The sequence below is a fragment of the Odontesthes bonariensis genome, chromosome 10, assembly GCF_027942865.1.
Source record: "Odontesthes bonariensis isolate fOdoBon6 chromosome 10, fOdoBon6.hap1, whole genome shotgun sequence".
Classification (NCBI taxonomy): Eukaryota; Metazoa; Chordata; class Actinopteri; order Atheriniformes; family Atherinopsidae; genus Odontesthes; species Odontesthes bonariensis.
In genome coordinates, this window is record NC_134515.1 from 19,630,619 (window position 1) to 19,656,409 (window position 25,791).

General features: G+C 41.5%; 2 protein-coding genes across 6 annotated transcripts in view; one reads left to right on the top strand and one right to left on the bottom strand.

The window, feature by feature from the left end:
• fmnl3 (formin-like 3) overlaps positions 1-1,602 on the top strand; it is a 31,259-nt gene extending 29,657 nt beyond the window's left edge. For all 5 annotated transcript variants that reach the window (XM_075476768.1, XM_075476767.1, XM_075476771.1 and 2 more), the window contains one exon: positions 145-1,602. Coding sequence is in view for 1 of the 5 variants with exons in the window: in XM_075476770.1 (XP_075332885.1) it covers positions 145-209 (65 nt within the window). In the remaining 4 variants the exon portion in view is untranslated. The remainder of the gene's footprint in view (positions 1-144) is intronic.
• A 197-nt stretch (positions 1,603-1,799) lies between these two features.
• The window catches only part of LOC142390903 (low-density lipoprotein receptor-related protein 1-like), an 85,096-nt gene continuing 61,104 nt past the window's right edge, over positions 1,800-25,791 (bottom strand). The window contains exons 42-89 of the mRNA XM_075476766.1: positions 24,000-24,189; positions 23,618-23,822; positions 23,322-23,514; positions 23,068-23,193; positions 22,830-22,958; positions 22,412-22,531; positions 21,988-22,101; positions 21,248-21,397; positions 21,037-21,159; positions 20,688-20,804; positions 20,458-20,586; positions 20,203-20,331; positions 19,895-20,035; positions 19,315-19,502; positions 18,259-18,442; positions 18,079-18,164; positions 17,869-17,988; positions 17,468-17,655; positions 17,174-17,379; positions 14,639-14,827; positions 14,223-14,371; positions 13,915-14,008; positions 13,611-13,727; positions 13,333-13,452; positions 13,134-13,256; positions 12,920-13,045; positions 12,710-12,826; positions 11,985-12,091; positions 11,117-11,249; positions 10,797-10,919; positions 10,566-10,688; positions 10,329-10,466; positions 10,103-10,240; positions 9,849-9,968; positions 9,452-9,726; positions 9,190-9,368; positions 8,982-9,088; positions 8,750-8,869; positions 8,468-8,644; positions 8,176-8,316; positions 7,901-8,074; positions 7,303-7,464; positions 6,084-6,255; positions 5,813-5,914; positions 5,650-5,720; positions 5,467-5,560; positions 4,514-4,658; positions 1,800-3,641 (exon numbers count right to left, since the gene is read on the bottom strand). Of these exons, the coding sequence (XP_075332881.1) occupies positions 3,504-3,641; positions 4,514-4,658; positions 5,467-5,560; positions 5,650-5,720; positions 5,813-5,914; positions 6,084-6,255; positions 7,303-7,464; positions 7,901-8,074; positions 8,176-8,316; positions 8,468-8,644; positions 8,750-8,869; positions 8,982-9,088; positions 9,190-9,368; positions 9,452-9,726; positions 9,849-9,968; positions 10,103-10,240; positions 10,329-10,466; positions 10,566-10,688; positions 10,797-10,919; positions 11,117-11,249; positions 11,985-12,091; positions 12,710-12,826; positions 12,920-13,045; positions 13,134-13,256; positions 13,333-13,452; positions 13,611-13,727; positions 13,915-14,008; positions 14,223-14,371; positions 14,639-14,827; positions 17,174-17,379; positions 17,468-17,655; positions 17,869-17,988; positions 18,079-18,164; positions 18,259-18,442; positions 19,315-19,502; positions 19,895-20,035; positions 20,203-20,331; positions 20,458-20,586; positions 20,688-20,804; positions 21,037-21,159; positions 21,248-21,397; positions 21,988-22,101; positions 22,412-22,531; positions 22,830-22,958; positions 23,068-23,193; positions 23,322-23,514; positions 23,618-23,822; positions 24,000-24,189 (6,812 nt within the window). The 3' untranslated portion in view covers positions 1,800-3,503. The remainder of the gene's footprint in view (positions 3,642-4,513; positions 4,659-5,466; positions 5,561-5,649; positions 5,721-5,812; positions 5,915-6,083; positions 6,256-7,302; positions 7,465-7,900; positions 8,075-8,175; positions 8,317-8,467; positions 8,645-8,749; positions 8,870-8,981; positions 9,089-9,189; positions 9,369-9,451; positions 9,727-9,848; positions 9,969-10,102; positions 10,241-10,328; positions 10,467-10,565; positions 10,689-10,796; positions 10,920-11,116; positions 11,250-11,984; positions 12,092-12,709; positions 12,827-12,919; positions 13,046-13,133; positions 13,257-13,332; positions 13,453-13,610; positions 13,728-13,914; positions 14,009-14,222; positions 14,372-14,638; positions 14,828-17,173; positions 17,380-17,467; positions 17,656-17,868; positions 17,989-18,078; positions 18,165-18,258; positions 18,443-19,314; positions 19,503-19,894; positions 20,036-20,202; positions 20,332-20,457; positions 20,587-20,687; positions 20,805-21,036; positions 21,160-21,247; positions 21,398-21,987; positions 22,102-22,411; positions 22,532-22,829; positions 22,959-23,067; positions 23,194-23,321; positions 23,515-23,617; positions 23,823-23,999; positions 24,190-25,791) is intronic.

Consider the following 25,791-nt stretch of genomic DNA (forward strand, 5'->3'; position numbering starts at 1 on the left):
CTTTGCATTTGTTGCTTAAAAAACACTCAGCGCTGCAAAAGACATGTAAAAGACAGCAGAAGCAAGTTTGCAGATTGACCTCTCGGTCCTCTAACGTGCGTGTACCCTCCTGTCTCTCACCCCTCTTTCCTTGCCTACTCACAGATCTCCGAAACCAGCCCTTCCTGCGAGCTGACGCCTTGATCCGGAGCGGTTGGAAGAGACCTTAAACCACTTATCCGTCACTTATACTCCCCTCTTCCTTATAACACTTCCTCCTGTGTCCCAGTGGTTCATCTCAACCTCTGAGGCTGCAGATCACAAACACACACACTCAAAAGACTCCAAAGGGAGAACAGGACAGAGCTCTTGTCTTGGCTGGGTAATTTATTTATTTATGGAGGCCCTTTACAGCCACTTTTAAGCGAGCAGGCATCATTATAGAAGCACAGGTGAAAGCCACTCCTTTGACTTTCCCTGCTCTGCTGGCACTGAGAGCCAGACCAATTGGAAGACAACTGCAGTACTGGTGAGGCCACTCAAGGACTGGCTGAGGAAGGAGTGCGTTTTCACTAACAAGAGCCTGCCAGTGTGTGGATCTTCTCATGGACATTCCCAGAGCCTGTTCATTTCCTAAGATGATGCAGCCGTGGCAGGACTCGGACTGGGAGGCAGCCAAGAAAAGTTGCCGACTCTGCTGCTGCTGGCACGTCTGCCTCGAAGACACTCGCAAAACCTTCCTTCAAACAACAGGGAAGCTTTTGATATTATAATCAGACACTTGTGGACTGAAAAAAAGTGTTGCACCAAGTCTTCACAGCACATTCAATCAAGACTTAACTTTGACAATTCTTATTTTGATTGTATCCTGGGGGAAACACTGTCAGTGCTTCTTTTGGACAAGCTAGCCAAACCAAACTGCTTTAAATGTCTTTTGTTCAAGAAGTGCCTTTTGAGTAAACAGTGTTATTTCTATTGATTCAGCCATAATTTGTTCAATTTTACATCTTTCATTTTGTTAGAGATTGTACTTCCTACTGCCTTGTGCTATAACATGTCTTATAATACCGACCATATGCAAGTTGAAAGAGGCGCACTTCACCTAGAAGGTAATCAGTTTGCTTCTCAGTGTGTTTTTCATCAAAGCAGCCGACATGAGATATCAGTGGTGTCCAATGAATGGTTCAAAATGGAATGTGACAGCACGTGCCTTGACAACACTTCCTGTCTCACCTTAAGTGACATTTTGGAAGTGACACGTATATGAAGAAGACGCCATAAGGGCTGCTGTTGAGGGGCACGTAATGTTGGAGTTACCTGCTATAAATATGCTATAATAGATGATGGGTATTTTAAGCTTTTTTTTTTTTTTTTTTTAACCAATACAAATGTTTCCTCCTAACAGCTGTTTACCTACATTGGCACAAAGTGAGAGATGTATCCTTACACTACTTAATTTGGCTCAAGATTGTATGAGACACTATTCTTTAAGTGGACATTTTTATTAATGTACATTTGAATCAAGAAATTTACTCTGTAGAAGAAGCCTTCTTTGGCACTGTCTATTGACTGAAAGATGACACTTCCTGTTTAATAAACATGATTAATTAAATTGTTATTACAGTTCAGGGTTATGAAAGCAAAGGATGGTGGTCCTTATTTCATTAAGCAACATTCAAACAAGCAATGTCTACATGTTGGGTGTTTTATTTCTTCATTCTTTAAGGATAACCGACGCTGATCTCTGATGTACTCCAGCAAGAAATGACGAGGGACTGCGTTTCCTCTCCATCTCTCCAAATGACAGACGGGGGCCACTGTACATTTCTACTATAAAAATCCATTTAATTTCGTATATCAAAAAGAAATGGAATCATAACAAAACAATCAGAGCCACAGATATGTGGATTTTTGCCACCGAATGAAATCCTCCTACTGAAACATGATTGTTCTAATTTACATGGTCACTTGAAAATTTAACAGAGCAGGATGTTTTAAAAGAAAAAAAAAAGAATGTGATGAATACTGTTAACAAGTGGGGGGAAGGAGGTAAAGCCAGAGTAGCCTCTTGGTTGGGGGTGTGTGAGAGCACCATGCAGTGTGATGTGGCAGGTATGGCTGATGAGCTCAGTTAAAAGCAGCGTGTTGAGCAGTGACTGACAGTAAGCAATAATGTCGCGACTAAAGATCTGCCTTGACAGACGGATGGTTAGCAGCAAAGCAAAGAATTTAAAATAAAAACAAGTCTCATCAGGAAGGTGGTCAGTCTCCTTCCTTGGAACGCACTTGACACTGAGCATTAACCTAAATTACATGTAGGTACACAGTTAAAAAAAAAAAAAAGAAAGAAAAAAAGTTCAATCTCCCACAGAAGTTTGTACCATCAGTCTCCCTGCCCTTTCCTGAAAGTAGGTTTACAATCAAATGACAAGGAACAAAAGCTGAATGCAATTATTCTCTGCTAATTATTGGTCATCAATTGGTTTTCACTGAATTCACAGAAGCTCGCCTTCACTCCCATGAAGAATGTGCTGAAGCAGTTTCACAGCTCCTGTCCAGAGTGCCCTGCAGTAAGCTAAACCAAGGCCACAGATATCCATCCCAGACTTTTTATCCTGGAATGTGGACTTAATTACAATCATCTTCATCCACTCGCACATTGCCATTTACTCATTCATTGCTGACACAAAGTATTTCAGTTACACAATGACTTTAAAAAAAAAAAAGGGTTAAAAAGTACAGACTGCTATTTGTTACTGATGTTTGTATTCCTGGGTACATTTTCAAGACACTTCGTTAATAGGTTCATATATGGAAATATATATATACTTATATAACTTTAGTCTGTGCAAGGAGGTAAAAGACAATCCCGTGAATGTAGTTACTGAGTCCTCAATGTGTAGATGTGCAGCTAAACATCATCGCATTACTGTCAGTCTCGTGTCCCATTAGACCTCCAGCAGCAAACATACATATGCACATAAAGTGGAAAGACTGAACAGAACCAGCATCCAGGAAGCATTCATAGTGAGCACTGACCCTTCTCTCTCTTTTATGAACAACAAAAGACTTGGCAACTTTCTCTAGGATGGAACAATACTCTTTTTTTCTCCCCTATACAATTCATACAAAAATAAAAAATAAAAATTGTTCCACAGCCATTTGTTTCTCTCCATCTTTTACATTTGCACAGAGGTAGTGGCTATATGCGTGACAGAGGAGGGAGAGTTGTGAGGTGAGCGAAATTAAAAAGAACTGAATAAATGTCTATAAAATGGTTCCTTTTCCATCACCAGAGATTTTTTTTTTTTTGTCAAAGAACAAAATATAATACTGCAATCACTTAAAAAAGTAGTCCTTCATTTTATACATTTTATACAGTGTTCTCGCTTTTTTTTCTTTTCTTTATCCTTTTGTTGCTTTTCTTTTCAGTTGGTAAAGGCATAAGATGAGAGAGCTTGTTGGCTCAGCACTGGGTTGGGAAAGGCAGGGCAATGACGGCAGAGTTCAATCCAAGCCGAGCTCTATGCCAGTGGGTCATTCATGTCCTCGTCGACCTGGGAGAGAAGCTCCTTCTTTTCATCAGTGCTGGCCAGAGAGTTGCGGCTGTTGTGGGCACCCATGTACAGGGTGGCGTATACCGGGTTGGTAAAGTTGGTGGGCTGCAATGGCGAAGAAGATCACAAGGTCACTCAGCATTAGAAACAACACACATTCAGTAAATTAAGCATGTGCTACATTTTGTACCTTGAAAAAAGGTCATCATTTCTGAATAGGGACAAAAAAACCCAGGTCCTTCTTACCACTAGAAAACAGCAACGTTTTAATTGCACCCAGCTGGGAAATAATGCCACAGGCTGAAGAAATTCTCCTAACGTCAGCTATTTTAAAAAAAAATGTTTGTTTAAACTTTGTATTTGGTTGAGAACTTAGCTTGTGGTACTGAAAAAAAGCTCTATTTCCCTTTCCTCCTTCTCGTTTCCTCTTTCTTCCATCTTTCTGTCTGTGACCTGAAAATCTATCTCTGCAAAATATCCCGAAAATGTCTCAATTTCTAATATGTCTCTGGGGGGGAGAAAGGAACAAAGATGCACAGGTGGGTGCTCTGCAGGAGTCTGTCGATATGTGATACTTTTTACCAAATGTAAATGTCATCAAAAATAAATAAGCAACAAGGGGATGCAGGAACACAAATACAGGATGTACAACCACAAAACTAAGCGGAGGGATATGCTTCCAAAGCACCTTCCTTCTTCTCCCTCAGGCTGCAGACTCTTTAAGTTATTTAATTAGGTTAATTTTGCTCAAAGCATTGAATGTCATTTTGCAAGAACATTGTCCTCTTCTCTTTGGATGATTGAAAGACGGCTGTAGAAAGAGGTTTTTAAAGCCAGTTTCTACCGAAGAAACTGATATTGTTGGCTCATACAACTGAAAAGATCTGCATGTCTAGTAAAAAAAAAAAAAGACTAAATAAAACATATGTGAGAAGGTATTTTATTTTTTATTTTTCTAATTTTATTCGTAATTTTACCTTGTCTGGGTCCAAAGCAAAGTCTGAGTCTAGAAGCTCCCCAGCATCATCATCAGGGTCTCCTTCATAGATCTTATAGGCTGGGTTTCCAATCTCAACATTCATGGCTCCATTTGTCATCCGGTGGTGCTGGAAGCCCTTTGCACTGCAGAGAGAATAAACAGTGATGAATCACCTGTGCAACAGATTCAAAAAATATAATCCACTCCTTTTTTTGGGAGAAACCCTAAATCAAACAAGTCAGAAGCAAAAAAAAAATGATTACAAGTGAATCTTGGTACTGACGTAGCCCCATCTACACACAGTCCACACAACTGAGACAACATCAAAGGTTGTCAAATGAGTCTTATTGTCAAAAGGCCATTTGATCAAACCCAGTGTAAATGCAGCAGCATGTCTATCATGGAGAATGCTGGATTTCACACTGAAAATACATGGCTCTTTGCAAGAACATTTTCATAAATGCACATTTGTACATTTTATTCTGCAAGCGCACAGTGTGAGCCTAACATTTACACATTTAAACAAGAAAAGGTATGGAGACGCCAGAAGGGTGTTATCATTTCAGGTTCAGTAAGTCAACAGTTCCCTGCGTTGATGGAAGGGTGTTCCTACGGGGGGGGGGGGGGGTCAACAGGATATGGCAGGCAAGGGCAAACTGACCAACAGAACGAATGAATGGACAGACAAAATGCAAAGCCAATCCGATTGTATATTAGGAGAAGGAGGGGAGAGGATTTGTGGGTCAGCAGGTGAATTATTTAACCCTATCAAGTTACCGCGAGCACTGAGAACGAGATTTGCCCGGGCACAGAGACCTGAGAGACAGGAAATAGATGGTTATCAAAATGTAAGAGAGACAGAGAAGCTGGAAAGAAAAGGAGTAAGGACCAGATGAAAAATGGACGTTTGAATAAGTGAAAAAAAGTTTTGTCTGAAAAAACATGACTCACCCGCGCATTCTCCGCTTGTACCACAAGATGGCACCGACCACCAGCAGTGCCAGCAGCAGCAGCAGAAGGACTGGGATGACGATGGAGGTGGTACCTGTGAGTGAGCAGATAAAGTGAGCAAACAGGACCAAAGTGCATGTTTTATTAACAATATTCTTTGTCAGGACTTGCGGGACTTATTACCATGAGAAGCAGAAGAATCCACTAAATCAGTTGCAACTTCACATCTGTATCCCTTCCATCCCACAGGACACCTAGACACATTAACAGAGTTACGAAGTGTGAGAGTTTGAAAGAAAGAGGGATTGTGCGATTGGTTGGGGCTGTGAGGGGCAATATATCTTACTTGCACTGAGGCAGCAGAGTGCGAGTGTCAACTGAACATTGTCCATGCAAGCAGTAGTCCAAACAGGAGTAGCAGCTGGGCTGGGTCTGACCGTTGGGACAGCTACAGGTACATATGGACAGGGAATGAATCAGTACTCTCATATAGCTGGTGGTTTTAGAATTAAAACTGAGAAAAATCAACACGAGTTAGTATGCTAATTCCAAAAATCAAAAGTTGACCAATATTTCAAAACCCAAGTTGAATTTATTTTGTTTCACGGTGAGCTTACCTGCAGGAGATTTTCCCTGAGAATGACGTCAAGCACTTGCCTGCTCCGCAGAACTGACACTTGTCCAGTTCACACTGGTGTCCGATAAAGTGAGAGGGGCACAGACAGAGTTTGGTGCCGTTCGTGGTTTGTAAGCAAGTTCCACCGTTGAGGCAGAAATCTTCACATTTACCTGAGGACGGGAAGGAAGAGTGTGAAGAACTCTGAGTCATGCAATGTTCATAAACTGTGAAAATATTTTGTGACATGAAATACTGAAATTCAAAAGCTTTGTGAATCCAAATGTTTGTCTAAATAAAATCTGGTCTCCATAGAGAACAACAGCAGGTTACACATTAAAGAGGAAAATCAGGGTTGGGATACCGAAGGGCAGCACATTTCTACCTGCAATGTGGGATTACAATTTCTGAACATAAGAGCAACATGTGAAATGGTGGCAGGCATTTTGGCTTGACGTAGAGTGGGTTGTCTAAGGTGTATGGATATTGGGGTGATTAGGCCATTACTTGGTGCAGGGAGGGCATCTGTCACCAAAGACATTTATTCACAGATTTAGATAAATTAGCCTTTGTGCTGCGTCAATACGGACATTCATTTTTCTATGGTTAGGATTTTCACTAACTGCTTTCTAATTGGTTGGCTATGATGATCTATATTTTGTCAAAGTATTTTTATCCATGCTTTTTTATTTTATTTTTTCAAATATTTTTTGGGGCTTTTGTATGCCTTTAATGTTAGGACAGTTGGAGAGAGACAGGAAGCAGGGGGCAGAGAGAGGGGGGAGACACGCAGCAAAGGGCCGCTCGGTGCGGGACTCGAACCCGGGGCAGCTGCAGCGAGGACTATAGCCTCTGTACATGGGGCGGCTGCTTAACCCACTACGCCACTGACCGCCCCTTTTTATCAATGCTTTTAAACGTGATTTCATTCAACACGTGTTTGATCACATTATCTGATGTTTTGTCTGTTAATATACGTGACCATGACTGCACCAAAGCTTCTGTCTTTGCTTCACTAGTATTTGTTTTATTGATTACATGATAAGGAGAAGATGTTTGCTAATCATCTGCAGGATTTTAGAAAAGGGTTAAACCCATGAATTGCTTTTTTTATGCCTACATAATAAAGAGGCTTACAGTGCAGACACTGTTTTGCAATCCATTAACAATCTCAACTCCTTAAGGATAAAGCAGAAATATCTGAAAGTGCTTTCACTTACTGTACTGGCACTGGTCTCCTTGGTACGGTGATGGGCAGCTGCAGGTTGGTTGGTTGCCCATGTTGACTGAACAGTTGCCTCCATTTAGGCAATAGTCCTGACAAGTATGCAGGTTGCAGTTGGGCCCTGTAAAGCCTTTAGGGCACCTACAAGTCGGTGCACCTATGACACAGATGAAATATTAAACAGGAGGTAAAAGAAATCACAGACAAATAAACATACAAACAAAAAAACCCAGAAACATTGCAATCGTTTACTTTAGACAGACTGATATATCACACAGAATGACATTTTGGCCTCAATAAAAGGCACAAATGTTCAAGTTAAAGGCTCAAATTATCACATTCTATGCCAAAGTTAATGGCAGTCCATCCAAAAGTGATTTCACATACAGCTAATCATGGCAAAATTGTGGTGGCAAGACAATAGAGGCCAAACATTCACCAAAGAAGAACTGTTCCACTGGAGCGTATAAATCTAAATGTTTGTGTTATTGCATTCAAAGGTTGTTACGGTATTTCAGCCCGGACTGAAGTAGAAAATACCAAGGAAACTAACAGGCAGACGTTCAACTTGGCTGGAAATAATTTCAAAGTACCTGTATGAGAAGCAGTGCAGGTGCCTCCGTTCAGGCAGTAGTCCCTGCACTGGTTGATCTCACATCGCTCCCCAGTGTAGCTGGGCTGACAGCGACATTTGGCCACCTGACGGGCATTGAGGAAGCAGCTCCCGCCGTTCTGACACTGAATGTTGCAGGGCCCTGAGGGGGGAGCTGCAGAGCAGGAAGATTGTTTTCAACGTTGCATCTGAAGCTACGGTTTCTGGTGTGAAGGTACAGCTATATGTAATGCACATTAATGTGTGCAGACTTACAGAATGGTGACTGGGTGGGGGTCGGCCTCTCCACACATGTCCCGTTGTCTGCGACGTAGTTGTTTGGACAGGTGCAAACTGGTCCACTTGGGCTGAGAAGACACAGCCACTCGCACTTTTTCTTGTCACATGGGTTAGTCACTGATATAGAAAGAAAAAAGTGAGAAAATCTGCACATTGTCTATAAAAACAATTATGTGTGCATTTTACGTAATAATAATGCTTAAAAAAGTCATGCAGATTGTGTGGAAAGAGTGAATAGGGAAAGTGAAATAGTACCACTGACACTCACCCTCCAGCTGCTTGTAACGGTGATACAGAACTATGTCAGTGGCATGGTTGATGCCTGTTGTGAGATTCTCCATGGGGCCTTTGCCAAACTTGTTGACTCGGAAGACAAAGTTGTTCATATACGTGACCCCATATATATAGTCTTCAAAGATATCGATGCTGAAGGGATGGATCAGGTCTATAAAGGACACAACAAAAGAAAAATATGCAGACAATGAGTTATTGTCATGATTCTTAAATTTCTGGTTTCATTCAGATATTTAGGGAGCAGCAAGGTCTTAACTGTTTTTAATGCCAGAGACTGCAACGACAGGATCAGAGCCATCCAGACGAACACTGCCAATGACCGAGAGTTTAGCATCAGCCCAGTAAAGACGCTCATTGAAGAAGTCCACAGCCAAACCTGCAAAGGCAGAAGACATGGAAATGTGACCGTCTCAAAAAGAACAGTTATGCACTCTTACTCTGATAAATCAGGATTTCAATAAATCATTCAGTGCTCATACAACACCAACCTGTGGGCCACTGGATGTTCTCGTGGACTAGAGTTTGTCTAAGAGTGCCATCCATGGCAGCGGTCTCAATTTTAGGGTGGTTTCCCCAGTCTGCCCAATACATGGTACTGAAGGAAAGCAACACACATTTACAAAACACATGGCAAAAAAAAAATATTAAAAAAAATATGTTTATTCTAAATCCAAACAGCGTAACTGTCTCTCTTACCCTCTCTGTGGGTCCACTACAATGGCATAAGGCTCATCTATCATGCCAGAGATGAGGGTCTTGCAATGCTGACCAGACATCTGAGCTACTTCAATGACATCTCGACCAGAGTCGGTCCAGTACAGGTTACCAGCCACCCAGTCCACAGCTATACCACGGGGCATCTTCAGTTCCTTAATCTGGATGAAAGCAGTAAAGGCTTTTACAGACCATACATGTGTTTCTGTGAGTGATGTTTGTGGACATATATGTCCACCATTACCTGCAGGTTGGTGTGTCTGCCTTCGCTCTCTCGTCGGTTTCGATGAGAGTTGGAGGAAGTTGACGGTCCGGGGAGTTCATAGGAGGAAATGCGACCAGTGTGCCAATTGGTCCAGAAGATACGGTTGGTTTTGACGTGTATATCCATGGCATCGATACGCACACTAGCATCACCCTGGAAGGTCTGTTCATAGCGCCAGTTTGGCATGCCAGGGTCCAGGCTCCGGATTTCATTGTCGTCAGCTATGTAGAGAATCTGTCGACTGCTGTTCATGCCTTGAAGGTAAAGAGGAAAAAGTCACAATGATGGTTCAAGTAATTAGATCTATTAAAGTTGGGGAAAAAACATATAAACATAGCCTTAAAGGATAGGCAGCTAATTAAGGTCCGGTCCTCACTGTCAGCCTTGCAGGTGTCATGGATCCTGCTGAAGTACTTGTGGCAGCTGCATTTATAGGAGCCCTTGGTGTTGTTGCAGATGTGGGAACATACTCCAAACTCTAGACACTCATTCTTATCTGGGAAAATTGATAACCAAAGGAAAACAATGTCAGAAAAGTTGCAACCAAGCTCATTGTCTCCAATATGTTAACATTTGAATCATAAATATTTGCATTGAGGAATTATGCGTCAGTGCTTTTTGCATGTGTACCTCCACAGGTGTGGTGTCCTATCTTCTGGAAACCTGGTTTGCAAGAGCAAAATGAGTCTGTGCCATTGGTGACACAGTGGGCCTCATCTCCATCACCGCATTGAGTCCTGTTACTCCGACAGTCGTTCAGCTTGGTTTCTGGTATCAAACACACACGCAAAAGATGAATTGATGCATTCAAAGATGAACACTTTCAGACGTCATGCGGTCAGTACAAAATGGGCACCTGTTTTGCAGTTGATCTCATCAGAGCCATAGTCCTCACAATCATTGAAGAAGTTACAGCGCAGAGTAGAGCTGATGCATCTGCCACTAGAACACAAGAACTCATCCTTCTCACATGTGGGAGTAGCCGGAGTTGTCTCTGTAGAAGGAAAATCAGTCAGCTAAGCGATCATTTCAATCCAAGCTAAAAAAAAAAACTGCAAGATCACAATTATTACTGAAAACCGCCACAACTTACCACAGTTCAGTTCATCCGAGTTGTCACCACAGTTATTAACACCGTCACACCTCTTTGACACTTGCAGGCACACGCGGTCATTTTGGCAGCGGAACACTCTGGTGGGGGGGCACTGGAACCTCCCTGATGGAGAGGGAAGCGAGAGAAAGCAGAGGAAAGGAAACAGGTCAAGACAAAACACAAAGACTTAGTGACACTTAACATTTGTGGGATTCATAAGGCTGAACTGACTGCACTCTTCAGGATTCTCATCAGAGTTGTCCCCGCAGTCATCCTCGCCATCACACCTCCAGGCGAGTGGTTTGCACAGAGTGTTGTTGCACTGGAACTCATCCAGAGGACAGTGACGCCCAGCTGAGAAGAAGAACAAGGAAGACATGTTTTGTTTGTTTGCTTGTTTTTTTTCAAACATGACAAATCTCATCTTTTTTAGGATGTTCTGAGTTGAAGTGATTTGACACAACTAGCAAAAGTGTGACAAGTCAAAAATCCCACATTTCTCTTTCCATAAATGTCAACTTGTTTATTCACTTCCACAAACATAAGCTTACCAGCACTGCCACAATTCTCCTCGTCGCTGCCATCCATGCAGTCAGGGTCGGCATCACATCGCCAGCGGATCGGAATACAGTGTCCGTTCTTACACTGGAACTGGTCGTTGTCACACTTCAGATCACAGCCATTCTGAAGATGCATCATAACACACAGAAACCAAAAGTGAGCTTCCGAACTTACAGAATCAATAATAGGAAGCAAATATTGAACAGCTCAAGTAGATCTCTTTGGATAGAATTCATCTCTTTAAAATTCAGAAGTATAGAAAATCGTACATTTTTGAAGATGCTGGAAAAATTCTGTTTAACTTTCAGTCTTACTTTGTGCAAACAATCCTTTCTTTAAGTTCAATGCATCAAACACAAAAGCAAGTGAGCATGGTGAAGACTAAACTAAGTTGATTTCTAATGAGGAAATTAAGTAGTTTAATGCAGTGGTTGGATTACCACATCACCATTGTATATACTTTGTGATATCAGTCGATTCTCCTTCTCATTAGTTTGTTTATCAGGGACAGTGTGCATTAATAAACAGTGCTGCAAATACATCAGAAATAACCAACAAGCTATTTCATATCTGTAGACTCTAGGCTGATGTTACATATTCACTTTGAAATCAGAAAAAGAAAATTCTGTAAATTTGAAAACCCTTAAATTGGAGCCAATTATAAGAAACAGACTTATGGAAAATAAGGACAATTCAAGTTTTCCTTCCATTTCAAGCAAAGAAGTTGCAGCAGGAAAGATTTTAGTTAATACGCCTAACCCGACGTGGCGTTTCTTGGAATGTGACAAATACACATGCAGGTGTCCATAGACACAATTCAGATAACACCTCAGCATCAAAACATTTGAGTCTCTGCACCTCATCAGATCCATCAGCACAGTCGTGATCTCCATCACACTTCCATCTCCCGGCAATACAGCGGCCATTTGTGCAGGCAAATTCACTTTCTGAACATTGTCGAGGCACTACAAAAGAAGAAAGGAGAGGGCTTTTGTCAGCGCCAACGCAGGCGAAGATCAGGTGAGCTTTGGCAGTTTCAACTTTCAGCATGAAACACGAGACAAAGGATGACTGTAAACATTTCAAAGTATGTTGTGAGAGAGCGAAAGGAACCCTGTTTGACTTTAGTGATATTTGATATATACATATTACCCTCAAACTGTTGCATTTAGTAACAGGGAGTACTACAATGTTACCAATATGATCAATTTGCTGCTCAATTCGCAAACTCTCACAGCTCAGTGGAGATCACAGGGGAACATGAACACAAGCATGAAGACGACATAGAGTAAAAGACATGGCACAGAGGTGACACTAAATATGGGAGGTGGAATAACTTACCTCTGGCTCATGCCAAGGGACAGTATGAAATGAAACAAATATCAGATGAGGTGAGACGCATCCAAAATGACAGTATATGGGAAAATGAAGTCTGTCGACATGTTAGAAGTTAAAGGTGCAAAGCGATTACGTTACCAGTGGACAAGGCATGAGCAGGAGAGTTAGTGATAGTGAACAAGGTGAGCTTGTAGATGTTGACAGCATGAAGCATGGAGGCATTTCATAACCCAAGTGACACCTACTGCACTTGTCTTCATCCGAGTTGTCACCGCAGTCGTTGTCATAGTCACACTGCCAACGTCCTGGTACGCAGCGGTTATTCTTACACCTGAACTGGTATGGCTCGCACGTCCTCTCAGCTGTACAAATCACAAAGACTGTCATCATCAGCGAAAGAACAAAAAATAAAATATCAAAAGCACTAAATTATATTCAGTGCAGGGAATTCTTACCACACTCCTCTTTTGGTTCATCTGACGCATCACCACAGTCATCCTCGCCATCACACTTCCAGCGAGCGGGGATACAGCGTCCTGAGTCTTTGCATCGGAACTCATCCACACCACAAGTCATCTGGGCTGGAAAGACAAATACTCATCGTTACCACTGATAGCCAAATTAGGACAAGTCAGAAAAAGCCATGTGAAAATTAAGTGGGAGCCTTACTGCAGTTGGCGGGCTCATCAGATCCGTCCACACAGTCATTGTCCCGGTCGCATACCCAGAGGCGAGGTATGCAGCGTTTGGTGATGGCACACTGGAACTGAGTGGGTGCGCATGTTACCTCAGCTGTGGGAGGAGAAAAGAGATTTATAGTTGCTGTGTAATGTAAGTAGAGGCAGATGAAAAAAGGACAGGCACTCACGGCAGTCCTTTTCATCCTCCCCCTCTCCACAGTTGTCCTGACCATTGCAGCGGAAGATGCCTGGGATACAGCGGCTTGGGTGGGAACATTTGAACTGGCTGGGCAGGCAAACATGAATATCTGGGAAAGAAGATTTGAGACTAATCAGTCATTACTTATAAAGTACTACTGTGATTATTAAGAGTTGACTGTTCTCTCCAAGTGCTTAGAAAACACCCACGATAAGATTATTTGGAAATCATATGGATTCATGACTGAGTATAAAAAGAGAGACATACCACAGTTGGCCTCGTCTGAATTGTCCTGGCAGTCGTTGTCTCCATCACAAATGTAGGCAGGGTTGGTGCAGATGCCCGTGCCACACTGAAACTGTCCTGGCCTGCATTTGAACTCCGCTATCAAGAAAGCATCACAGTTGGTCAGGGTCATACTGAACTTGGCAAACAATATTCTACAATTTCAGGTCCTCTCTGTAGAAAAGTCCCTTAAATGTGTCAAGATCAAAACGCATCTCATGCATATACAAGATTACAAGAATGTGGCCACGCTATCAAGTCCTGAATAACCTCCTCAGACACTTACGACATTCTGCTGGTTCATCTGACCGGTCGCCACAGTCATCTTCAGTGTCACATTTCCACCAGAAAGGAATGCACTTGTCATTCTTGCACACAAACTACATCGGGGAGAGAAATAAATCAAAGAGGGGATAAAGCTTGAGCTGCATGGCTTCACTGATGTTGAAAGGAGCAGATGGTAGCTAATGGAGCACTAGGCAGCCAGCCAGCTGTCAATTCATCAAACATTCTGCAATAAGCCACTGCTTTATGAAAAAACACTGCAGTTATTCATTCATAGATCCCTAAATGATGATACAACAGTCTCCTCACCTGGCTAGCTGTGCAGTTGGACATGCAAGTTCGCTGGTCACTGGCCAGATAGAAGTTGGTGGGACAGGCACATTTGTAGCCTCCCTCCGGTGACAGGAGGCAGAGGTTACTGCAGCCGCCGTTGTTTGTCTGGCATGGGTGGTTAAGCACTGGGAAATGGAAAGACAAATATGATTTAACTGAAGAAGAACACATGGCAGAGGTATATTAAAGGAAGGACAATAATAATTTTAGGAGTCGGCATCAATATGTACTTAGAAAAAATAATAAAAAAATCAATAAACTGAATATTATATATAAAAAAAAAAAAGTCTTTTTGATATAATAAATACAAAAAGCCTCAGCAATGGTTGGAGAATACTCATCCTTTAAAGCTGTTAAAATGACCTCTTTTATTTTAAGAGTATGCCTCTTACCCTCTGGCTGGCGGTAGGGATGATAAATGTGAACGTCCATGGGCCGATGCAGGGTGTTGATCAGGGTGGTCTTATTGGTACCCAGACTCTTGTGAGCTCTGCTGATGGACTTTGTCTCCCAGTCGGTCCAGTAGATGTACTCCTCAAACAGCGTCATGGCAAAGATGTGAGGGATGTCTTGGCTAAGAACTGAGGGCACAAACAATTGATCAACTATGATGTTTGAGACATTAATGAGTCCTACCGACGGTAATGTCTTGTACATTTTCCTTTATGTTACGCTAGAAACTCTATAATTGCCAGAAATTTGCTTTCCATAAAACAGGTAGATAACGTGTGCAAACGACATATGACACCGCGCACCTGACTCGCTTATATTACATGTCTGAAATCACATTTTTGTGATTCAGTGATTTACAGCCATGACTCATTTTTTACTCATGCTGCTCAGATGTTGCGTCTGAAAACAGAAACTTCCTGTGGCAGGATGGCATACACAGCTATAGTGACTCCCCCTGTATCTGCGTGTTATGTAATGGTTTCCACACCTCATTAGGTTTTACACTCTTATTGCACTTTTTCTGCCAACGTATACATGGAATTTCAGGTGTTTGCACAGACTAAGGCCAGTGTTATGGAAAAAAAGACCACAGCAATTCAAAAACATCACACATTCACAGATCTGCAAGATTAAATGCGCAAAGCACACACAGGTGGCACTAGTACGAAACACCTCACTAATAGTTGACAGATGTTTTCAGTGTTGATTTTCACAAACAACGTGCTTTAAACAATTAAAGTGCAATAGCAGCTTTACAGGATCAGAATGACTTGAGATATTAGCCAGATTAGCACAGATCGCCCTTTAGCCCGTCCATATCTGAATTCAAACAAACTTGTTCTACAAATACACACAAGGCCACAACGGGGTTTTACGGTGTGTGTGTGTGTGTGTGTGTGTGTGTTTCCAAGGACGGACCACAAAGCAAATACAAGATCACGAGGCGTTTCGTCATGATTTGCTTTTGTAATTTTGTAATAATGTCAATTTCTGTTTAAATCCAACATGTTTTCATCAGCACTGTTCTCAAAAAAAAAGAAAAAGGAAATGGTTCATAATACTCAGATGTCAGTTTTGTTATGTTTGTAGTATTATTTCCCCACCCACACACAATTTTAGATTATGCAGGTTCTTTACAGATTCAAAAATGGGATGCGGTCTGTATGTGGAGAGCTTAGCGAATATGCAAATTTTCAATACAGACCCCCCCCCTGTGCACAACAGAATTCCATCGTGTCGGGATGGGAGACAATATCATCTATTGTTGCAAGTGAGCTATACATTCTAGTGTTATGAACTCATTATGCATGCTCGAGGCCTCAATTATCAGAACAACCAGTCCTTTTTTAGGGTTTCTGTCGGCTGGAACTATAAAGCAAGACTTCAGCCCAGTGGACAACCATCTAACCTGCCAACTTATACTTAGTTACCCACAAACAAGTGTGTTTGTGTGCACATGGCTAGTTGACAAAAGAATAATCATTGAAGCAGAAGACTCCAAGTTTGTAAACCTTCAAAATTTTATCAGGAAAATCCAACCGTAGAGCCAATATCACCGCAGTGTTGTAATAAACTGTTTATCCTGTTAACTGGAAGTGATAAAAAAAACCTGAAAGCTTCCCAGTTCTCTGCTGGTCTAATTGAGAAGACAAAAAAAAAAAAAATCAATATAATGCAGAAAAATCCTTCTTTTCACTTAACTTAAGTTTAGAGAAGCAATAAGATGGCATACATCCTCCATAGGAGTTCATTTCAAGAAGGCTTTTTAAAATCACATTATTATTGAAAAAGACTGCACAGACATAGCTTTGCTTTCTACAAACTAATATACGGGCCAAAGCATGTTTGTGCCTCTCAAGCTGTTCTTAGTGTGAAAACACGGTAGGAATAACAATTTTGTGTGCAGAAGGGCTTGTACTAAAAGCAGAATGTGGTTTAGAGAGGAAACTTCAGGTTGTATTCTTCACATCTAGGGCTGAATCACCATGGAAACTTATGCTGGAAACCTAACTTGCTCTGGAGCTATTTGAGATGGTGGAAATCGACACATGTAAGCCTCCCGGCCAATTAATTCTCTTAAAAAAAATAATGAATGAATAATTTGATTTAATAAAAAAAAAAACTAAATGAAAAATTTAATTACTAGAAATACTTGACAGCTTTCTTTCTGCTTTAAATCTGAAGCTGTGTATCTTCCAGTCTGTTTTATTCTATATTCTTATTTTAGATATGGTTTGTTAGTTTTATTATAGATATGCGACTCCATTTGCATGATTGCGATTGCTCATCTGAGAACACCACCACCCTGTCCAGATGAGTGCGCACATATCCCGTCTGAAAACCTGGACTGATTTACAGAGTTTATGACCAGTGTTCTTAGTGCAGTCTTTATTGTTAGAGTTTGTTACGCTAGATAATCTAAAACATACCCTGTAATTGAACCCGTTTCTTAGCAGAGCCTGCTTGTCTGTTACCTGTGTGTCTGTTAGAGCCATCCAGGCTGGCAAACTCGATGTAATCCTCCCTGGCATCAGCCCAGTATATACGGTCATTGATGAAGTCCAAAGTTAATCCATTGGGCCAGGTAATCTTATCCTTCACGATGACATTTCTGTTGGTGGCGTCCATCCCAATTCTCCCAATGTGGGGGTTATCACCCCAGTCAGACCAGTAAAGGTACCTAACCAGTCGGTGATGGACACAACATTTAAATAATAATGTATTGACATCTAAAACTTCAAGGTTGCAATTAACTTGATGTTTCTTACCCATAGCGTACATCCACAGCCACAGCACGCGGTTCTCTAAGGCCGTTGTTAACCAGCACAGTTCGGTAGGCACCATTAAGCTTTGACACCTCAATAGTGTCCCGGCCTTTATCACACCAGTACAAGTTCCCACCAACCCAGTCTACGGCCAAACCATCTGGATTACTCAGGGAAGTTCGGTGCAAAACCTGTAACGTTGATCGGTCAAATGATAACACAGCAAAAAACCCTCTTAGCTGACACTCACATCACGTACAAAACTAAAAGTGAATGTCAACAAAAATGTATCAGATGTATCAACTGTGTCCAGTGGTTCACTTAAAAAAAAAAAAAAAAAAAAAAAAAAAAAAAGAGCTCAAATATCTAATTAAATGAAAAGATGTCAAGATGTCCTCACAGACCTCCATGTTGCTTCCATTCATGTTCATGCGTCGAATCATGCTGCCCTGAGTGGTCACGTCTGTCCAGTAGATCATCTGCTCTGCATAGTGGAAGTCCAGAGCCACTGCATTATTGAGACCCTGAAAAAAAATGAGGTAGGAACAGTATCTGATGAGTGATAACAGCAAGAACATGAAAAGTTTATTCAAACTGACAATCGTGCTTCTCACCTGCTTTATAAGAGTGTAGTTGGAGCCATCCAGGTTGAGTTTTCTCAGGTAATAACGGTTGGCAAAGATCAAGTAGGGTTCAATTTCTACACACAAAACACCAAAAGAAAAGCATATTACTCAGGACTGAACTAGATATATGCATCTACTGTGATGAAAGCACACATGTGCCTGCCTTACCAGATGTGGACTTGCAAATGGTGGGGTCATTGGGGCTTAGTTCAAAGCCATCCACGCAGAGGCAGCGGAAGCTGCCGTGTGTGTTGAGGCAGTGCTGAGAACAGGGGTAGGTGGTTGTGCACTCGTCTATATCCACGCACGTCTTCCCATTGCGCTTCAGCTGAAAGCCAGGATGACACCTGCACTGAAGGGGCCAAGAGCAGAGAAGATATGTCAAAAATCTCCCTGATTAATGATTCTGGTACTTCTCACTCTTAGTTGGGACCAGTTACAAGAGCCTGCAGTGGTGTAAGAGATATATTTTTACTACTACATGAAAACCAGCCATTGTCAAATAGCTGCATAAGTATCTACATCGAACATGGAAGGCTGTCACACAACACGAGTAAATAAAAGATAAGCTGACATCCAGTTTGTTTGCGTCCATCGGTGTATGAATGTGTGCGAGTGCTTAGAAAAAGCACTGTGGACACTGTATGAGTGTGTGAGTGTGTTCTATTTACCACCACCATTTAAAGAATGTACTCATTACCAGTCAAAATAAGCTTGAATTATCTGAATGGAGTTTTGAAAGAACACAAACACGCAATCATATTTTTAAACCTATTTGCAACATTTGTGAATTTGTAGTCAACTAATCTGGTACATGCAGTGAGGAAAAACTTTTGATTCTGAAATGACAATATGTACATATATAGTGGAAACACCAAACTCATAATTACTCAATCTACAACACATCCCCGAAATTATTAAAAAAAAAATATCTGGCTGGTGTTCAAAGTGTTTCCACTGCTCTCCCAGAGTTCACACAGAGTTCAAGCTGTTCTAAGACCAGACACCTGCTTTAAGAAAAAAAGAAGAAGGGGGGGGGGGGGCTAAAACGTGTCATTGTCTTGCATAACTACGAGACCAGAGATGGAGGCTCCAGACCTTTTCACATCAGGTTCCCCTTTAACTAGTGTTTATAACTGATGAGTTTTCCTTTGCAAATCTTTGGAAGAAAACAGTTAAAAAGTGAAAAAAAACTTCCTTTAAATAACCAATTAGATGGCCTACCTTGAAGCCAATCTTGAGGTCATCGCAGAGCTGCGAGCAGCCACTCAGCTTACTGTTGAGACACTCGTTGATGAAGCAGTTGAGTTCATCAGAACCATCACCACAGTCGTCGTTACGGTCGCACAGCAGAGTCTCATTTAAACACTTCCCATTATGGCACATGAAAGCCGAATCATTACAAGTCCTCTCTAAAAATCACAGACAGCAAACAGAAGTAACATATTACATTAATAGAGTTGATTGAAAAGTCTTGGTTTTAAAGCAGTTTGCAATGGGGTCCCCTTATGTACATATGCTTTCTTTGAGATATCTTAATTTGCTAAAATTCAAACTGAGTAAATATGTAAGAAAACTGGATGGCACACCAGGAAATGTTGTGATGTTGTTGTGAAATGCAGGGGATCAGGACGAAAAATAAAAAGAGGCAAGACTTAAATTCAGACTAAACCTCTGAATCTCAGTTACATTCAGCTTGGGCTAGACTACATTTTGCTACATTCAATAGACTTGCTGTCTTTGTAACAAGACGACGCTTCGTTAGTGGGAAGTTGTTAAGGAAAAATACTGATCATGAACCTACCAGAGTCTGTGCATCGAGGGTTCTTGGGAGCTTCATCAGAACGATCCTGACAGTCAAACTCTCCATCACACTCCCACTTCTTCTGGTTGAGGCAGCGGCCATTGGCACAGCGAAACTCATCTGGACCACATGTTGGGTATTCTACACCAGAGCAAGAAATCACACATAAGTAATCTCAAATTCAGTTGATGGTACAACAAAAATAATCCCATTATTTCAACCAATACTGTATTCCAAGAAAGGATTTCCCAGCATCTCATTTAATCTCCTGTATTTTCTTTTCTTCTATGAACAGAAAAAAAATTCACCACATTCTGGGGATTCATCTGAGCCATCAGAGCAGTCGATGTCATGATCACACACAAAGTGCTTGGGGATACACTCCCTGTTCTGGCACATGAACTCATTCTTGACGTCACATGTGTTGTTGGTGTACACTGGAAGCAGAAAGAATCACACTTTTGTTAATTAAAAGTAAGCAACAATATTTCTGGGCACCTACGCAGTCAGAACACAAAGAGGACAGATTGTCCTTGGGGTCATTTTGTAACCGTCTCACTTACTGCAGCCAGCTTTAACACTCTCATCGGCTCCATCTGGACAGTCTTTATCTCCATCACACTTCCAACGCTGAGGCACACACATATGAGAGCCTGGACACTGGAAAGCCTCGGGACTGCAGGTCTTGGACTCTGTGACGTCATACAAAAGTTACATGATGGAATGATATCATATAATGTTGTGCATGCAGTCAAATGACTGGGAGAGGAAGAACAAGCAAAATGCTACTTACTGCATTTCTGGTCTTCGTCAGAACCGTCGCCACAGTCATCAGAGCCGTCACACACCCAGTGGCTGGAAATGCAGCGATGGTTCCCACATTCAAACTGGGATGATGTACAAAATTTGTCTGCAAGAAAGATGAAAGAGAACTTAGCGTTTTGTAAAATGCATTTTGGAAGTTGGGTGTGTTTCAACCACTTCACTCTGTACAACATATACAGTATAGGATATCACGGTATACTATACATGTTATACTTTGTCCTTCTACTTCAGGAAACAAAAATGATATGCCTAAAAACCTGAACTTTCTGGAAAGTTTTGTGTAAAAAAATACGAGGACAACTTTGTAGAAGACTCACCACAATGTGTCTCATCCGCGCCATTCTCACAGTCATTCTCCTTATCACATGTCCAGCTCATAGGAATGCAGCGACCGCTGGGACAAGCAAAGAAGTTGACTGGACATTTAAGCTTTCGTTGATCTGAAAAAGAACAGGAAAACACGATGTCGGGCCTCTGATGCGTTAAGAAAAGGTAGAAACGAGTTAGACAGGAAACAAGGAACCTCACCTGGACAGTTTTTCTCGTCAGAAAAGTCTCCGCAATCATTGTTGCCATCACACACCCACGAGGGCAGATAACACAGAGTGGTTTTCTCACAGCTCTGGAAGGAGTCTCCTTTAACTCCAAGGCGGAAGAAACGGGAGCAATCCGTAGTTTCTGAGAAAAATGAAAAGGTTTCTCTAAGCTACATTTGCTAGCAACAGAATCTTGAAATTACATTCATTACAGACTGAATAAAAATCTAATTTGTTTAAAATGTGGTTACTGTTTCAAAATTCAGCAAAGCAGCATTGGTGTTCTGAGCAAGGAACTGGGACTGCAGCCAGTCGAAGACCAAAGCAATAAAGCTTTAAAATTCTCCAGAAAAACAATTAGATGCTTTCACACATTCACAAAAGTCAATACAATCCCATAGGAACCTGCTGAATCATCTAATTGTTTGTGTACACTTCTGTTTACTCAGACATTCAAGCTTTGAATTGATTGCTATGTTATCATCCTTACTCCAGCATGCTGTCAGAAGCTAGTGCCTCCATATGGTCTGACCAACGACTGCAGTCCAGAAACAACAGAAACATAAGAAAAATACAACCCTGCACACTTCCAGTGGGTCAAAAGACTTGATATGAGAAGTGCATGCCCTAAATGGCTTTTTATTTTCTTCAAAAGGAATTTTCTCCGAACAGTCCCACTGGTAAAGTAGTAAGGACAAAGAACACTGTTGAGAAATATGGTGGATTACATACGGCAGTTCATTTCATCACTTGCATCCCCACAGTTGACCACCTGGTCGCAACGACTGTAGTTGGAGATACAGCTTCCATCTTTGCACTGGAACTCCCCTGTTTTGCACAGTGTCACTGCAAGAAAAAAGAAAAAGAGTTTATAAACTCATTGTGAGCAAGTACACTAGGGCAGGAAAATATATAATAATAACTCCTGAATAATTACAATTAAAAAAAGAGTCAGTCAATAAGGGTTTCCATAAGGCAACGAAACCACTGAAGGACTCATCACATGAAAAACTAATCCTGCGGAAACATAATTAAAATGTGAAAGTTGGTAGAAAAACATTGTGGGAAGAATAAATCTAATAACACGTAAATCTTAAAAATCAGAAATAAAGTTTGTGCAACTGTCAAAATCTGGAATTGGACAAAGAATACTTACTGTTGCAGGGCAGTTCATCTGAATGGTCTCCACAGTCATCTGTGCCATCACACCAGAACTGGTGGCCGATACAGCGGCCGTTAATGCAGCGTCTATAGCCTTTCTTACAAAGGCGATTGGCTACAGAGAAAGAGAAGTGCACGTTTTTTTCCATTTAAATCTATCAACTCACTACTTTGACACAACTGTTGAGTTGAAATCATATGGCTTACTTCACCCATTTAATTAACCCAGGAGCTTAAAATACAAAAAATAATTGGACTATTTTACGGCTATCATTTTTCTATTGTTCTAATACCATGTTGTGTACTCATTCTAAACTACTCTTAATATCTCTTAATATCTTAAAATCTCCAATGTAAGATGGAAATGACCCGTGACAACTCCCTGGTTACAATCAAATCATTTAAAAACTCACCACAATAGGACTGCTTCTCATCAGACTTGTCCTTGCAATGGGCCATCCCATCACAGGTAAGGCTGTAGTTAATGCAGTCACCATTTCCACACTCAAAGTCATCGACACTCCCACATGACATATTCAGTGCTGGTGAGAAAGAAACACTCAAATTTAGGGGGGGAAAAGAAAAAAAAGTGGATGGCTTTCTAAGAAAACATTGTCAAACTGTTGAAAACGTCTCCTTTGTCTCTCTTACAAGAGCAGGTGTTATCTTCGAGAAGTTGTCTGTCTCCACGGCAGCTGCAGTTGACCCGTCCATCAGATGTAGGCAGACACAGGTCCTGGCAACCTCCGTTATTTGTTCGGCACGGAGAAAACTCGCCTGAAGAACGCAGGGGGGTTAGTTAGGAAATAATGACGATAATAAGTTCCTTACAAGAACACACTTCGCTCTGCATTTCTAATACTTAAAAATGACAACACTGTTGATAATACAGCAGTGATACTCACAGCTATTGCTGTTATTGGCCACTGCAACAATGCCCATGGGCTGCTGAGGGATGTCAGCACGTAGCACTTTCATATCTCCTCCGGTGTACTTGTCAGCTCTAAGGACAGCCCGCCTCACCCAGTCAGTCCAAAAGATGTAATCTCCATACACAGCCAGGCCAAAAGGATGGACAGGCTCACTCTTCAGCAAGACCTAAGGTAGAACATTGTTGAACATAATTTCAGGTTCATGAAGCATTCATCCGCACCTCGTAGACATCTTCTTTATAAAAAGTCAAATTAAAGGGCTGCCTTACGTAACGGCTGCTTCCATCATACTCGCAGCGTTCGATCTTGTCGAGTGTGGCGTCGGAGAAGTAGAGTTTCTCAGCACGGTGATCTATAGCCAGACCGTTTGGAGTTTTAATGTCAATGCCGATGATAATGAGCACATTGGCTCCGTTCAGAGAGGCCCTCATGATGCTGGGAGCCAGCTCATTCCAGTTGGTCCAGAACATGAGACTACGGTGGAAGCAAACAGAGGACAAGCATTGTGACATGCAGTGAGAGCTTTGTCAAAAATGTTGAGGCTGATTGAACTAAAAGAAATCTGCTGTATGAGAGAAAAGAAAGAGAGAAAAAAAAAAAAAAAGGTCGTGATTTAGTGCAGAACACCAAGATTTGATATTAATGACTCACTCCTGACATTCGTCCAGCACAAAGGCTCTGGGGTGGTCTTCGCCAGACATAGTGACTACAGTGTTACGGTTATAGGCCACAGAGCGGCTCTGATCCACAGTATGGCGAGTGATGGTGGAGGTTGTGTAACTGGTCCAGTAGAGTGTATCCCAACCTCGATGGTACGCCAGGCCTTCAACTGACCCGACATCTGTAAGACAGAATGAGAGGAAGTTGGACCCATGGTGATATTTTAACAAAGTTGTTTTTGCTGTTGCCAAGCCAAAGTTTTGAGAAGAAAAGAACAAACTCTTTATTTCACTCCGAAAAAAAAAAAAACATCTCAGGGGTGTAAGTATGAGCTTTAAAGAGAACCTTTAGTGAGAATTCAACAAAACATTAATCATTGTCACAGTTGCCCCAGAATTAACCCTGAGAGACTTTACTAAAGAGGTGCCCGGTAATTGCTTTTCAGGTTTTTACATCCACTTTCATCAGCTTTTGAATTGTGTAACATTGGCGAAGAATAAGAGAAGGCGAAAAGAGTAAACTGACAGTGATACCACACAGATCTGAGCGTGTGCCAGAGCAGCTGTTCCTGGAGAGACTTTAAAGTGTCTGTTTTATCCTGTCGTTTCATGGTTATCTGCCTGCACATACAAACTTGTATATATGCTCAGTCGTGGTCTGGGCTTCTCATTCTGGGAACAAAACTACAATTGGAACAACTAGACTCACTTTTAGAGGGAAAATAAATCCGGCCATGAATGGAGAAGATAAAACAGCCTCTTCCAATATCTTTGCTTCCCTTTTATCCTTCGACCAAGCACTGATATGCCATACAGTGGTAAAAGATCTTTTCTGTGGAGCCCATGAGATGCATAACACACTATGGAAAAGGGTAGTGTAGCCTTACAGGATCCATAGTGTGTAGCCATGTCTTTCAGTAACACTAGCAACCACATTTATGACCACTTAAGGCACACAATAAAAATCTGAACTTATTGTCCGCGCTTGGCTAAAAGTATATAATTGCCATTTAAAAGATCTTTCAGGTTAACATCAAAGTGCGGCACTCAAACCTAATGCAGGACATTTTTTTAAGGCCAAACAAACCTGCAATTCAATGGCCAGATCTGGGATAAATATATAGCCAAACAAACAAATCGTTCTTGTATTTTTTCAAACACCAAACAGAAATGAGAATTAATTGCTTTGACTGCAGGAAAATCACACACTGAAAAGGGACAAATAAAGTGTGTACAGGCCAGGATTATATAATGAGGGACATCATAGACTTCCCTCCCATTGGCCGAACTAGCTCAGCCCCTGGTTACTGAGCAAACAGTGCATAGAACCCGTTGAGAAGATTACCGCCACACGGAATAGAGCCAATCTCAGGAGTAGTAAGACAGTCCATGTCACACCAGAGATGTTCTTTTGTTATTCATTATTTTGATCACACCTTTTTATTTCCCCTAATGGATTTAATACCACTTATTTTTGTACATCAAGTCTGCTGGTGGAGTCTACATGTTAAGAGTCTCTGAGGAGCTTCACAATTGGCAAGATGTCTTCTTCTGTGGTGAGCACTTAGCATTAAGTAGCATTGACTGCTTTTAAAAAGGAGTGTCTGTTAGCAGGCACTGGGATGAATTTGTTTACTGCTTCACGGGGTCAAGAATCTATACAGCCACAGAGCAGCTGCTGCACTTCCCTCAAAACTTATCTGAGTTTTGACCCAAACGGCTTCTCCTTAAATTACAAAGGACATGCTGATGCAGCTTTCTGAATAAAAACTGATATGTTTCTC